We start from the raw sequence: 16,420 nt of genomic DNA on the forward strand, positions 1-16,420 counted from the left end.
AAATTACAAAGAATAATGTTAAAAAAATTATCCTTGTAAACATGTAAAGATACATTGAGAATTAAAATATAAAAGTTTTGTACGTTACTTTGCGTATGTAATCATTTTATGTTAGCGGCAGTAAAGTCACGAAAAGCGCTACTAAACGTCTCGAGTTGCTGGTAGGTCCGCGCGGAAACGGCTCCGAGTGCAAAGGGTTAATATAATAATGTCTGTGTGTTTTTTAATTGCATATATTTTCTTGTATAATTAAATGAGTATTTGTACTGATTTATATAAATGGGACACCCAGTATAACTTTCCTCTCATTCTCGTTTAAAAATCTCCTTCATCTCGAAAAGTTTTCACCGTAATTCCGAGACCAAGATTATTATCGAATTCACGTTATGTTCGAATTAAATCACGACCCTGTTTGCTCCTTCAACGAGACGTATTAAATTTCGTTGCTAAAGAAAAATAGACCTCTTGCTTTTCACACCTGTAATAAGTCCAACTACGTGTATCAGACGAGCCCAAGAAATGTTCAAAAGAAGAAGAAGAAGAAGAAGAAGGATATCTAATATAATAACCGAAACAAGAACGACCAGTGGTCCACCTTGTATTTTACTCTCCGAAAATCAATTCCCATAAACAACTCGTTCTTCTGTCGTCTGCAATCTCCCAGCGAACAAACTGCATCGGAAAATGGTCAATCCCAACAATACCAAGGGTAAAAGAATGATGATGTTTTATGTTATTTCGTACGAAAGGTTCAGAAAAAGAAAAAGTAAGAAAGAATGGCGAAAAAAGAAACGAAGAAGAAACATAGAAACTGTTATATTCTACCTCGCGTCATCCTTACTTCCCTACTATCATATCTTGTATTATTATCATAAAATTTTCTTCTGGTAAAATTCTTTGAGTATATTATAATTATCTTTGAGTACGAATTAAAATCCCATTCTGAGTGCTCTTAAACTTGCCATGTAACAAGTACGAAGGAAGGAAATAAAGAGTGAAAGAAAAAATTGAGGGAAAAAGAAATCAGAAAAAAAAGAAGTCAAGATGCAGAGAAAGAAAATAATAGAAAATGCTTGGTAATCTTCTTTCCATTCTTCCTCCTCGTAATTCGTGAAGCGCAATTTCAGAAAGGAAAATACACCGAAAAGTAGCATGGGGGTGGGAGGGTAACGGTAGTAGAAATATATCTATTTTTAGATTACTCTTTTATTCCATCGCCCTGGCTGCCCAAGCGCGAGAGACCGAGTGCCCGTTATCCATTTCACGAGCACCTCTCTCTCTCTCTCTCTCTCTCTCTTATTTCTCTTCTCTAAATGGAAGATCCGAAGAACGCCGCGAAAAGTCGAACCCGCGCGTCTCGAGGGTTTCGCTCCGCGTCCTCCCCACCTCGTTCTCGTTCTCGTTCTCGTTCTCGTTCTCGTTCTCGTTCTCGTCCTCGTCCTCGTCCTCGAGAGCAAGTCGAGCGGTTTAAAGTTATGGCCTCGAGGTTTCGTTGCAGTTCAACGCTGCTACACGAACTGCACTGGACTCAAACTTTTCCTTTACTCTTTCTCTATTACACCCACTCTTTTCTTCCTATCCCTGCTTCTTTTTCCCTTCTGTCTCCGCATGGGGTGATTTACGTGATTCTACGACACACGCATACGAACATATAAGAACACTTACGTGTAAGTATTCCAAGATATAGAGTGAATCTAACAAATTTGTCATCACCACAGTACGATCTCATATTATGGTTACTTTTAAAACAATAATCTTGATAATTAATCAAAGTATCATTAATAAAATGAATAGCAAGAAGTTCACTTTACGAATCCATACGCATATATCCAAAGATTTAGGAATCTGTATTAGTTCGAGCGAACAATTCCTCCGTTTTCTTTCCCTGTTTTATTCAAAGTCTCTTCGCAAACGTTTCTCGGAACGTCCTTTTACTCATACCCTCCACCATCCCTAGTCTCATTTTCTATCATGCACGTACGTTCGTTCATTCGTTCGTTCGTACATTTTGAAAGTTAGGAAGCGATCGATGAACATCGTCGTCATCGATATCGATCACTATCTCTTTCCCCTGATGATCATCGCTATCGATGCCATCGGTACGAAACGCGATATCCATTCGACGGATATATCCATCTGCTATTCAAATACACTGAACCAAGAGCGTTCTACAACGTACGTCGGGAGGGGCTGAAGGGTGAGGAAGAACGGGAGGGTTGGCGGGAGGAGAGGACAACGATGACAACATCTTGTTGCTTTCGCTTCGATACGATACGATTTATCCTGCACGAAGTTGACGTTTATACACGCACACGCATGCATGCATATATGTATGTGCATATGTGTATATGTGTTGTTTGCGAGGAATTCGTTGAAATTTATAGGAGCGCTGTATTAAACATGATAGAAACTTTGCTTATATGTACATGTATGTAAATCGTAATGCAACCGTACTCCATATCCGTTTCAGAAGAATGGACTTCAATACATTATATACGCGTATACGTATACATATATATATGCATATACAGGTAACGAAATAATTCGAATTACAGATCGAATCGAATCGATGGCCTTCGCGTTTATTTTCTTTCCAACGAGACGACGGAGTAAGAGACCGTAAGAGAGATAGAGATGAAATGAAGAATGAAAAAGAGTGGATGAGTTGGAAGGGGCCGAAGAGGGGCCGAGGAGGGTTGTAAAAAAAGCGATCGTATCGCATCGTATTGATCGAATGATGCATCTCCGATTTCGATGTGGTACGGAAAACGGAAAAGGTTTGAAATCGATCGTTACATGCAGCCCCCGTTCTCGAATAGGATGTCACGTCACCGTGAAACGTGCGATGCAAGCTCTTTCTCTTCTCTCTCTAGTTTCCCCTTTCCCTTCCATTATCCTCACCGCCATCACCACCGGCCTCCTCCTCCTCCTCCTCCTCCTCCTCCTCCTCCTCATCCTCATCCTTCTCTACTACCTTTGCTTCCTCTCTTTCTCATTCGTCCTACGTTCAACTCTCCCTACATTTCCCTCTCCCCCCCCCCTTCACCCCTCTTTCTCTCAACGTAATCATACGAGCGTGAACCATACGTGAAACGCATGTTCTCATACGTCCTGAGTTCTTCTACCAACCCCTCCTACCTACCCCCTTACCCCGTACTCTTTTTGCTCACCCTCACTCTCCCTCTCTCTCTCTCTCTCGCGGTACTCCTGCTTCCGTATGACATTCATAATGTCTATCTATTCACTCGACCGAGCACTGGCTCTGACAGCGTATGAATTCCAACTTGAATATGTATTGTCGGTACTAAATTAATATATACGGCCACGAACGCGCTACTATCCACTCGTTTTCCCCCCCTCCTATTTCCCCTACTCTTCTTTTCACGATTTTTTCTCTCTCGACCACGCAATTTCTTTCTTTCTCTTTCCAACTTTCTTCTTCTTATTCATTTTAAAGCTTCCCTATTCTTCTTTCTCTGTCTGATTCTCTCATTTGGTCCGGGTACTACTCGAAATGTAATTTAATAATGTCTACCACTACCACCTCAACTATTGTCAGAACCAGTACTATTTTCATAGCTGGTGCTGGTGCTGGTCTCCGAAATATTACACGATTCAACAGCGTGGAATAACGATTTTTCCAAGGAGAACCACCACTACCAGTAACAGCAACAGCAGCAGTAGCAGCACCTTCTCACCGTTAGACGCGCTAACTCATTTCTTTCTTTCACTCTAGTTTCTCCTTGTTCATCTTTCGTTTTTTTCTCTCCCTTCCTTTAAAAGAGAGATAGAAGGAAAGAAAGGGGAGAGTAGATCCAACTAGGTTGGATGGCGCGTTATAATTCCAAGGTTCGCACGCGTAATCCGTTCGCTCGTTCGTTTCTTCTTTCCACGAATGAGTTGAAATCGGAGGATTTGCGAAGAACGATTCGCTTCGTCGATTAAAATTCTCTTCCCTTTCTTTTACTCTTTTTTCTTTTTTCCCTTCTTTCTTTCTTTCTTTCTTTCTTTTTTTATCTCTGTGCTCTCGTGTCTTCTCGTTTTACGGGACGACTCGTTGAATATTTGCCAGGGCGATTAGATGCGTTCTGCAGAAACGAGAATTCGTTTCTATCTTCTCGTTTTTTTTATCTTTATCTATCTATCTATCTAACTAGCTTGCTTGCTTGCTTGCTTGCTTGCTTGTATTCTTGTTCGAAACGATTCAGAGAACGGGAAGATAAATACAAGAAAAAAGATATAAAAGAATCGATCGATGAGAGATAAAAGAGTAAAGCAAGTTGTGCGACGAGGAACAACGTAGAACGACGCGATGGCGAATGTCTGACATTACAGTTCGTCAGGTACGGGCCGCATTTCGATACGCCTCATTACGCAGATTTCCAGAGAGAGAGAGAGAGAGAGAGAGAGAGAGAGAGAGAGAGAGAAAAAAGAGAGACGAAATAAAGAACAGGTCGGCCCGTACGCGAATATTCCCCGTCTCTATTTCTCCTACATTTCATACTCTTTAAAGTTAAAAGAAAAGGAATAAAGAAGTAGAATGTAGGAAAAACTTGGTAAAAAAGAGAAAAATGAGATTCGAAGCAGAAAGAGAGAACAACTATTGGGTTTCTCCCAAAGTTAATATCGATTTAAAAAATATATATTCTTGAGTATAACATATTTGAAAATAAAAAATTATTTTTCCAATAATTTTTATTAAAATTCAGAACGAATTTTCCAGGCAACTCAATATATACATAAATAAATACATAGAAAAAGAAAGATGGATAGACGGAAACATAGAATAGGAGAGAGAGAGAGGGAGAGAGCGAGATAGATAAAGATAGATAGATATAAAGTAGAATTGTTAGGTTGTTGAGAAGAATAAAAAGTAGAAACGCGAATGGTGGTACTACTTCCCCATCCCACCGAAGCCGTTCCATCTTACTTCATTTTCATCTTTCTTACCACTCAGACGTTCACTCCCACCCACACGTTCGAACTTGCATTGGCGCAAGAATCGCAATTCTTACCTATAGATATATATATATCCGCGCTAACACAAGAATGATCGACTAGGAGCTTTCTACAGTACCGACTACAATGGCGCAGGTATATATTTTTCATAATGCAAGGCTATACATTAAAGAACATCCAATATGAAAGTACGCACAGACACGATTACTCCTACGAACAACTATCCTCCTCTTCTTTTTGATCGTTCCGAAAGGAAAAGCTCCTACATTTTATCGTAAAAGAGCCACTCTAAGCTCGCGCCTATGCTACTCTACTGCTGCTGCTACTACTACTACTACTACTATACAACTATTACTATACTACTATAGTAGTTCTCCGTGTCGTCGCCTCGAGAACTCCTGTGCCTCTCACCTTCCCTGCTTGTCATTCTCTTTGCACTTCTCTCACTCACTATTACTACTACTACTACTACTACTACTACTATTACTACTATTCCCCCACGCCCATTCTCGGTCGTCCTCTTCGCGAGCGAGGGTGCAAGGTATGACGTATTGACACCTCAGCCCACTCATCCTCGCCATTTATCGTGAATAGACAGCTCGAACTACTCTCTGCTGAGCTCCGACGAGCGGACATGGCGGATACATATTTCACGACACGAACGGTCCACGTCGATACGTTTTACTCTCTTCTCTCTCCCTCTCTCTCTCTCTCTTTTCTATTTCTATGGTTTACGTAGAAGCACGAGTCTACCTCTCGTATAAGACCGTCTTGATTGGTCGACTCTACTACCACTTATTCTCTCTATCGTTGCTTCTACACCTGGATATCTTCCAATCTCGTTTTCATGCGAAACCTACAAGAACCATTAATCGTTTCGTCGTGGCATGAATAAGAAACTGTTCTGTAAAATTACGCGAAAAACATTGTCGAAGACACGTTCGAGGTCGGTTTACCAACATGACATACATATGTAGTAAAATAATGGGAATTGGATTTCTTTTTTTGTAATAAAATATCTGGGTAAATTAATGCCGTGGGATTGCCAAATAGGGAAAATAAAAAGATTAAAATTGCATACGGTGCAATGGCGATATTAATACAAGGATCATTATTAAGATGAACAACTTCAAAAGCTGCAAAGAATCTCAATATTGATCATTCAGCTCGATACTTAAAAACCGCAATTATTATTATACGAAACTAATACTTGAAAGAATATAACCGTTGGTACAACTTCGACCATTATCAATATTATAACATTTACATTGGCTGTTTGATGTAACTGTTTTAACAGTAATACCAAAGATCAAAACGATAAGAATATTGGGTAGGTTGGTGGTGGGTACGATAGCAAATAATGAGTTTGTTCGATAAAGGTAAGGTTCTTTTCTTCTAAGAGACTTTATAGAAGGAAAGCTAGTTAGTTTGCGGTTCTTCCGAGAATTTGAATCCTATGATCCTTGGCACCGATCCCTCTCTTGCGTTCCGAATCTTCCACGAGAACTGACATTGCCTTTACTTTGAAGCCAATGCGCTGACAAGGAATAGAAGAAGAAGGTTGGACGGTAGAAACGTGGGGGAATGAGTGAACAGAAGAAAGAAAGAAAGAAAGAGAGAGACAGAGAGAGAGAGAGGAATCGTTTTCACGGGAATAGAAGCAGTATATAAGAAAGAAAAGAAGCCACCATTCTGGCGACAAGCCTCTCTCTTTCAGTTCTAACAAAGGAACTGCGGAGACTAATAAAAATCGACTGTTTGCTTAGCCAGTGCTATTACGCCAGTGGTAGTGGTTGGGTATCGTACGAGCCAATGAACGAAAGAACGAAGGAACGAACGAACGAATGAACATAAGATCGTACACGTACTCTGGGCAAACTCGAAGATGGATTTACGAGCTGAACGATGGAGAATTTATTTCCACTCACACCAAGCATAGTTCTCTTACACCTACGCTAATCTATAACTTAACAGTACCTGTTCTCTCGATACAATTGAAAAGATAACTCAAATGAGTAATTAATTATGGATAATAAAATTAGGTAGGTACACGGTTTGTACGTGTTCTTAAGAACAACTACTACCTGCTACTGTGTTACGTCGTCGAGACACTCTTGAATTATGAAGACTTTACGATCTCTTATGTGTATTCATCTAACGTCAGAATACATCGTGTTACATTTAGACGATGTGTGTGTCTGTGAGAGATCGTAAACTAGTAGTTAGGGTTACGGGCTAAAGCAACTGAGCTCGTTTCTTGAACAGGTTCCACGCTTTAGCGGATGAACCGATATCAAAGGGAATTTACTTTACCGAGTGCGTTTCTCCATCGTCGTTGTCTTCGTTGTCGACGTCGTCGTCGTCATAGTCCCAGTGGTTACAAATTGCCAGTTAACGAGCTTAGACGCATGGAGATCCTTAACGAGATGACGTCACAACAATAACAAACAATTGCAAATGTCTTCTCCATCTTGGCATGGCCAAGAAGGAAAGAGAGGAGAGAGAGAGAGAGAGAGAGAATGAACGAACGAACGAACGATGAGCCCTTAACGAGACTAGCTAGATGCCCGCATAGCATTTCTATTGGTTGGACAAGAGCCGGCAATGCACTCGAGGCATCTGTCCAGGGATATCGTTCAGTGGTGAGAAGAGGACAACAGAACCTCTGAATTAGTCGTAAGTCACTCAACCACGGCTTGTTAGCGTCGTTAACCCTGACCCCAGGACATCATCCTCTCTCCCTCTCATTTGTTGAGTATCGTCATGCCCTTCTGATGCAGTTTTGACTGGATACTGCTGTGGCCGGTGGACCAAAACGGTTATATTCACTCGCAAGTTTCTTTTTACACGCTTTCTTTATCTTCATTCCGCGAATCATCCCGAATTCCTTGGAATGTTTTCTTCCCTACAATATGTTGGGTTATTAATTGTATGTGTGAAAAAATGAAGGAAGTATTCTAAAAATGTTTTCAATTAAAAGTGCGTTTCTATCATTCCTGTTAACTTTTATTATTAGTCGTTTATGAAATTACTTTTTATTGTTTATGCAAGTTGATTAATTATAAGAAAGAAAAAAGTGAATATTTGAAGCTCACGAAGTACCGTAATAACAGTAAACGCACAGTATAGAAGTGAGTAAGTACATAAATTATGCACCGTGAATCGTACAGTTAAATCGTAGCGCCAAGGTGACGTGCCAATGTCGAGTCGTTATCTCCGTTTTGGCAAGGTTTTTTCGCGGCACAATGACCCAAAAGAAGAGATATATTCCATTTAATCGTTTTCCTCGTCCGAAAGCTGCTCCGATCCTTTCGAAATTTACCTGACTCCGCCCTCTTAGCGTGACTAAAGCAAAAGAAGAAAGGGAAGAAAGAGGAGGAGGGTGAGAAGAAGAATAAAGTAGAAAAAGGATGGTTCGAGAAAAAGATGGGTGCAATAAAAAAGATGAAAGGTGGGGAGGGAAGAGCTGAGTGAGAAGGAACGTCGTCGGCTCGATCGAAAATTTCGTAGGTTCTCGCAGAAGAAAAGAATAAAAATAAGAATAAGAAAGCTAAAGAGACACGGTACCAGAGAAGAAAGCGCATGTGAAAGAGAAAGAAAGTTGTGGTGATGGGAGGTTGGGTTGGGAGGGAAAGGCGAGATAAATTCGCGGGTTTACGGCGCCCTTAAAGTTGCGGGAATCTTTTTAACGACCTGGCAGGCTGCCACCGTTGGTAGGACTACCTAAGAAGAAGTAAAAGAAGAAGAGGGGAAAACTGAAAAGCTTTTCGATGGTCATGTGCTCGCGCGCGCGGGAATGCGCGTTCACGTGAATCGTATTCGCAAGAATCCTGCTAGGGTTATCATTCATTTTCTCTCGAGCGAGCCACCGGCTCTGATAATGACAGTCCCACGGAATTACTGCGGAACTTCGCATTTTCCTTTCCTAGTGAAATTGCGAGAAACCGAGTGTATGCATCTACGTAAGTTTCTCTATGTGTCTATGTGTACTTAGAGATACGTGCTGAGAGATATCTGCTGAGAGATATCTGCTGAGAGAAAAGGCGAATCTAGCTCGTAGAGTTCTTCGAACGGAGAAGCCGGAAGATTACCTCTCCCCTTACAGTACTGTTACTACTACTACTACTAGTACCAGTACTAGTATTCGCGAACTAGGTCGCAGCTAGATTTTTTCTTTTTTTTCTATAGTTCTGTTTTTCTCCACTCGTCTCGTTTCTTCTTTTCTTCTTCCAGCATTTCCTGCTTTTCTTAATACACACGTTACGTGTATACATACCGACACTCATTCGTCACTCCCTAAGCTTTATCTTTTTTTTTCCTCCAGATGTCTCAGTTTCCCCCTTCTTTCGAAAGATCACCTAGAATGATTCATTTTTCTTTCTGAGATCTCATTATACCGTACCAACTGTATGCGTCTACTCGTGCCGAGTGATTACCGCCTGAATCGAATTCACAGTTGAAGTAGAGAAAAAAGAAAAAGAGAAAAAAAAACTTAGCGTGGATTTCATATCAAGGTATATATACCCGAACGGTTGCGATAAAAAACATCAAGAATCGTTACTTTCTACTCTCAGCCTCTTCCTTCTCATTTCTTCTACTTCATTGTTATAGTTTCTCCTCTCGTTTTCTTAGCTGTGTCTTGTTTGTTTTACTATACGGTAACATCTAGATTATTTTCCTCGTCGATTTATATAAACGACGCTGTTATATTCTCGACTCTGAATTATTTTCTATCGCTTGATAACATTTTGCCTTGCAATAAATCTGTCTTATGATTATTTTACCGATATTATTTATTCGATGAAATGTTTGGCTAGCAAGAATAACAACTGCACTTGACATTCGCTTTAGAATTTTCAATGGAAATTGTAGATCATATATTCGAGACTTTACAGAATTCAACATCGTCTAAAATCGTAATGGACAATTTCGCGGAAAAATTCTTCCATGCTCGGAAAACGGACTCCCGGCCATTGTGATAGACCACGAAGACGTCCTCAACTTCCTTGAATTATTACGCAGTTTAGTATTTAATGGACCCAATGGCAAAAAAGACGAGTTGGTCAAGTAGCTTCGAAGAAGTCGTAAAGCTACGCTGGCAAACTCTCATAAGCGAAAAGCTCTTGCTTATTTTTCCGAGTCTTCTTTTATTTCTTTACTTGTCTCTTAGAAGTATCGTTAAACGAACGACAAAACAATAGGAATGGAAATATTTTCGCGAGAGAAGCATAAGCTTTGTTTAAAAATATAATCAAATTCCATCTCTAACCAAAGATTCGATTACTATTTTTCTCTATCAAATACCAAAACTATAGTTGGGTGCATTACAAATCAAGATTGAATTCAAACATTATCTACATTCGTAGCAACCTTATTCGCGTGTCAGAAACAACCTGTAAACATTGCAAATTATATGCAAGAGGGAAAATAGAAAAAAAAAAAAATATGAAAAAAATATAAAAGGCAATAACGCTGAATTTATGCAGCGGCATCTATCAAGAACAGACTGTTACCAAGACGCTGATAAAATTCCTTTTAAGATTATAATAACGTCGTTAGAGAGAGGAGTGTTTCCTTCCCTCTTTTCGCTTCCCTACCCTTTACCACTTCTTCTTCACCTTTCCACAGCAAACTTTTAATCGTGAATAATGGAAAAGTCGGCCAGAGCGATTATTTTCAACGTTGGATAAAGAAAGAGAGGATGGATGGAAGAATCAAAGGGCATCATGCACGCGCACTCTTCGAACTTCCTCGTGCCGATGTCACATTGTTTCTGCTAAAGAATCCTTGTCGAACAAGAAAATGGACGGCCTTTTTAAACGACGCCTTCGCTTTTTTTTTAAAGCCACGTCGAAAATTCTTGTCCTCTCGGCATCGTTCGCTTGACAAAAGTTCGAAGAAAGAAGAAGAAGAAGAAGAAGAAGAAGTGAAAGAGTGAGCGAGCGGGGAGGGTACAACGAGAGCTCAGTGTTAGAAGTAAAGTTAAAGAAGTAGTAGATGAGGATAAAGGGGGGGGGTGGAGTGATGATGGCGAAGGAAGAAAAAGAAGGGAGAATCGATAAGCGTCGCGGCATTTTGCTATCGACGTTGTCGTCGTCGCTCCAGTCGATATCCATTCCCCATGCTCAGATATTACAGCGTTTGGTCACGTTTCCTATTTCGTAGCTTCGATTAGCGTTACGATGATTGGGAAACGCGTCCGATGCCGATGCCGATACCGATGCCGATGCCGATGCCGATGTTGGTCTTTACGGTATTAAGCAAGATTATAATCGCAGCTGATTCCCCCTTGTCCTATCGATCCTTTCCGTATCGTTAGGGTTGCTCGTAATTTTAGTAAAATATGCAAAACCAATGATGACAGAGTTGAAGAATTTTGATATTAATGTCCGTGCGATTAATTTGTTATTATTTATTGGAATACATTAATGCGAACAAAAATTGATATATCAGTTGCGAAAGATTGTTCGGTTAGTTATAGGATCGAAAGGAAAACTATTTGTTATAGGTTGAACACGGACACGTTGTCCGAAGGAAGTCAGTAGGGATGCTGGCGAGTTGTATGGGACTTGACTAGGTTTAGGACGACGTAATCTCATTTGGGGTTATGGTTGTTGCACAATTCCTACCAGTAGATATTATAACTTTGCACTCTCTCCGAGGAACTATAGCCCAAACTGGCACAGCCTACAGGAGACTACCAACTTTCCTAACTTCGGACTAGTTACGTCAAAGTACTTCTATATATATAACGTGCTTCGCCTAATAATTTTCTACGTTGTTTAGGTACCAGCTTCGTCTTTTAGATTGAAATAGCATTAGTCATGAGATGAATTTCAGCTATGAAATTAGACAAAATTTATTTCACAATCTGAAACGTGGAAGAAAAAGTGTATCGAAAAAAGTTAGATTTTGAAAGTTAGTCGGAGTCGACTATATTTCTTTCCTTTCGTTTTATATGTCCCTTGATATTTCCAGCATCTACAGTACGTAGCACAAAGACGAAACGGCTAAGATGTATCCACCCCACTAACGAACCCTCTTGTCTCTTCTTTCAGACATGCTACGAGATGGAGAGGTACCTGAAGGACGAGCCGAAGTTACAATCGTACAAAAAGTTGCCCACGGAATTGGACACAGCACCCTGGAATCTTTTCAGGGCGCCACCTATCTCCTGGACGGCAACAACCGGCACCGCCAATTCACAATTCGAATCCCCAATCAAAATGGAGGTGAGTAACCGTAAGAATGATCTCAACGAAGCGAAAAATCTCACTTTCCACGTTCAACGTTTGTATTCACTCTTGAAGTTGTTCGAAGTCTTTCCCGATTCAAGTTAAAGCTCTTATTCTATTCTGTCACGAAGGTAACGACGTCGTCAGACGAGAGAGAAACGCTTTGTCTGGAGGACATCAAATTTGGCCCTAGCGATCACAACCACAATGGCCGTGATAGGGATCTTCTCGATCGACACCTCGATTCTTTATCGATGTCCTCGGCTAGTTCAGCGTGTTCGGCGTTATCTTGGGATAGCTCGCGTTCTCTCTCCTGTACAGCGCTTATTCTTAAAAAGGAACCAAGCGAAGATCTTGAGGAGGATGAAGAACACGAGGTATATTATTGATCGTTGTTTCAACGAAAATATTTTCAAATACTCCAAATCAATAAATTTTTATCTCTCTCATGCTAGTAAATAATTTAATATAAAAGTTCTCTAGTAAGAAGTTTGATAAAAAAAAGTCATGTCAATCTGTTAAATATTAGGGTCCATTAAAAGTTAGAAGCTAAAGATCTTAGATAAGTTCCGTTACGAGTGTTTTCTCGCATTGCATAATGAGAATGACCGTTACCGTAATAGGAGATCGAGGAAGATGAGGATAGCGGGTGCGAGAGCGAAGGTCAGATCCTGACACCGCCGTCGAGTCCAGGCTCGGGTCAAGGTCATTCCAACTCCAGTCACTCGTCGAGCGGTAGTTCGATGCTCGACGTGCACAACCTCAACCTTCATGGGACGGGCGGTAGGAGTGCCATCGTCAGGGTTACCACCAGCAACGCGCAGGGCGTCGCGAGGTAAGTCCTCGTAAAACTCAAGTATCTACTTTCTCCCAATCCCAGTTGCAAGTAAGTTCCAGTAACAGCCATGACAATTCTAGAGGGTATTTTTTAAAATGTCCTTTTCCCTAAACGTTATTCGTTCCTTTTACAAAACTTTTCGTAATATTGGATTAACCACCCAATAATTATAATCTTTACTATCTTTCCCTAATTACCTTTGATCATTGTTTTTTTCTTTCTTTTGTACCGACTCAAGAACAATGAGAAAACTAATTGCTTTGTCTCTCAGACTAATCTCCGTGACGGCAAATGGCTTCTCAGCGGTCGCGAGCACACAACACGCGCACACAGGTGCGAATGCATCAGCGAGCACGGTATCCAACAGGCATCACGCGAGGAGCCACGAGCACAGCCCACCTGACACAAAGCGCAGGATACACAAATGCCAATTTCCGGGATGCAAAAAAGTATATACTAAGAGTTCACATCTTAAAGCTCATCAAAGGACACATACGGGTGAGTACAGCTGCTTTAATCATTTTTACCCCACGACAAAACACAGAGAACCAAAGTAATTTTAATCCTAAATTCTTGTTAATTAAAACATATATATATATATATACTCGTTTAATTATAATTTAGACGTGATAATTATAAAAACAGATTAAAAAATCTTGTATACCTAAAGGAGAACTATACAAATCTTTAAAACCAAATATCTCATGCGGTGATCCATGATCTTGCGAAAGAAAGTCTAATACACCATCAAAGGGTGCATCAACGATTGTAAAGGGTAGTTTAGTAAAAGGAGCGAGAGAGACAACAAGAGATAGAGAGATAGAGAAAGGGGCAGGTGGGGTTGGGGGGGGGGAGGAGATATTAGCGTGGCTAGTAACGCGTAGCGACGCTCTACCAATTCTGTTTCTCCTCGTCGCGGTCGACTGCGGTGGCGTTGGCTACGGAGGGCTGTAATTAACGAACCTCACCACTATCCTCTTTCCGTCCTCTTCCCTCTGTAACCCTTTCTCTCTCTCTCTCTTCGTCCCTCTTTGTTCAGGGTTTTTGCCACGTCACTCTCAGGCGTTCGAAGCCACACGCCTCTACCACCGCAACGGCACGTCCTCTTTTACTACCACCACGCGTATCTGACTTCACTTTCGAGGGAACCCTAGGAAAAAGGGGAAAAGGGAGAGATGGAAAGGATAAAGGATAGGTAATAAGAGACGAGACGGGGAGGAAAAGGGGTGAGAGAGAAAGGAGGTTTGTGCCGGGACGCCTTCACCCTGCAGGAGGCTTGGCAGGTACGCGTCGGGATTGCTTCTCGCGGATCGTTAAGCAGAACTGCTAACTGCGGGATTATGCATACCGCCAGCACCGTTCCCCGCAATTATGACTCTGTTATGAATTCGTCCTGACGCTGGAATACTACTACCACCACCCCTCTCTGTCGTGTAGTCACGACAAGATCAAACCTAATGCAACGAGTTGCCTGGCTTCTTTCTACTATTCCGTAGCGAGACTAATTTTTACTTGTCTTTTTGTCTTCATTTCTTTCTCTTACCCGCAATTATTTCATAATATTTTTTCTTTTAACCCTGATAAAAAGTTCAAAACATTAGCCGTTTATTTTGTAAATTTATATATATATTTTTGTTGTTTTACTTATCAGAAAGTGATCTTAAACTCGTTCGGATAAAGTAGAGTTTTCGTGTTTGCTAATTACTATGCCTTATCTATAGTCAAAATTCAATTTTCCGCTGAAAATAAAGTAAACATCCTGTCCGTAATCTTTCGGCAAGTTCATGAACGTAAAGCTTCACTACGTCAATCGAGAAGTAAGGAAGAAAGCTAAGAAAGAAAAAGAAAAATTGAAAGAGAGAGAAAGAAAGAGATAGAAGGAAAGGGGGTGGAGAAAAAGTGACAAAATAAAAAAGTACCGAAGAAGCTACCGGCATGGATGGAAATGGCGGTACACTTTGATCTCGAACGGTGAATCTAATTACCCGGGGCGCTACAGAAAGGACGTAAAGTGAAGTCGGGACAGGAAAGGATACGAATCCTCGAGCTGATCTTTCCTTTCCTTCGGGTTTGTTGCACCCCACCCCCTTCCCACCCCTCCCTCCCCCTTCCCCTGAACGAACGAATGAACGAACGAAGACTTAAAGAGACGTAAAGGTTCGTTACGAATTCTGTTCGTAAAGTTCCCTCTTGAGGCTTTCTCGCTATGCAGATATCCGTGCAAGTGGAAGTTTCCTTCCACTGGTGTACTCTTTTTTTTCTACTTCTTTTCTTTTCTTTTCACTTCCTTCCTGCTTCTTCTCCTCCTCCTCCCTGGTTTCTAAGATCCCTCGACTCACTCACAACCCCTATCCAACTCGGTTCTCGTCTCAGTTCGTCAAAAGATACTCTTCCTCTTTCATCCTGCGGTCTTAGCAAACGGATCGATACGATCCGATTAAGCGATTTAACAGTCAAAGCCGTCTATTCTGTTTAATACCATTCTAATAGGACGATAAGACGTTCCTTCGAAATGAAACATTGAACCAAATCGCGAATTCGATCCATTCTTCTTCCACGTGTTCGCCTTGCGTCAGGATTTTAACTCGAATCGAGATAATCGTTAAGATCAGCTTGTCTAATGCGACGCGACGTTTAATCCTCTCTAACTTTCCTGAAAGAACACATTTTTTATTGTCATGTATTCTTTTTCTCCTGGCAGAGACAAAGAGAAATGGAATAAAATAAAAAACGAGAAAGTACGAGGTATACATGCATACACGCTCACGAAAAAGGTAGAATTGTGTGTAGAGTAGAGAAAACGAGGGTGCTAAGATAAACCCTTGTCCACGTAACCCGTAACATTTTCACGAGGGTGAACAGAAGAATATTTTGTTTTCTTTCTCTTTCCTTCTTTTCTTTTCTTCTTTTTTTTCCACTTACTACGTTTATCCTGTGGCACATATTAAGTTTCGCATCTTCCTTTCTACCATTTCACGGATACTAGTCCGACGTTTCGGATTCCCATGGACAATTTTCTCATGGGAATTGGAAAAATTCTATCGATCGATATCGTTGCTACTTAAACTGGCATATACGCGGTGTCCTAAAATTCGCTTAAAACCATAAAAACAAAACACGAAATTGATATACGCACAATGATACTTAATTTGGAATTATATATTTTGTTGATAACGTTATCCTTCGTTATACTTGATTCTCATATAATGTACGAGCTCCACATGGAATATATAAAGATGCGAACATTTTAGAAAACAAGATGAATTATCGATCCCTCGGGTACGTTCTTTTTCATTTACGAGATCTCAGTTTCAAGGATCACGACTTTTGAGATACCACAAGTACTGTTTTGGTAAGTAGAATGTGGTTGTCGAAGTAGGTCAGCCAA

General features: G+C 40.7%; 1 protein-coding gene across 2 annotated transcripts in view; it reads left to right on the plus strand.

Annotated features, from left to right (window-relative positions):
* Window positions 1–16,420, plus strand: part of LOC106787728 (Krueppel-like factor 6) — a 237,372-nt gene that overhangs the window by 208,891 nt on the left and 12,061 nt on the right. For both annotated transcript variants that reach the window (XM_014750344.1, XM_014750345.1), the window contains 4 exons: window positions 12,018–12,191; window positions 12,326–12,571; window positions 12,818–13,029; window positions 13,304–13,530. In XM_014750344.1, coding sequence (XP_014605830.1) covers window positions 12,018–12,191; window positions 12,326–12,571; window positions 12,818–13,029; window positions 13,304–13,530 — 859 coding nt within the window. The remainder of the gene's footprint in view (window positions 1–12,017; window positions 12,192–12,325; window positions 12,572–12,817; window positions 13,030–13,303; window positions 13,531–16,420) is intronic.

Source organism: Polistes canadensis, unplaced genomic scaffold (assembly GCF_001313835.1).
Source record: "Polistes canadensis isolate GaletaPanama2010 unplaced genomic scaffold, ASM131383v1 scaffold_112, whole genome shotgun sequence".
Classification (NCBI taxonomy): Eukaryota; Metazoa; Arthropoda; class Insecta; order Hymenoptera; family Vespidae; genus Polistes; species Polistes canadensis.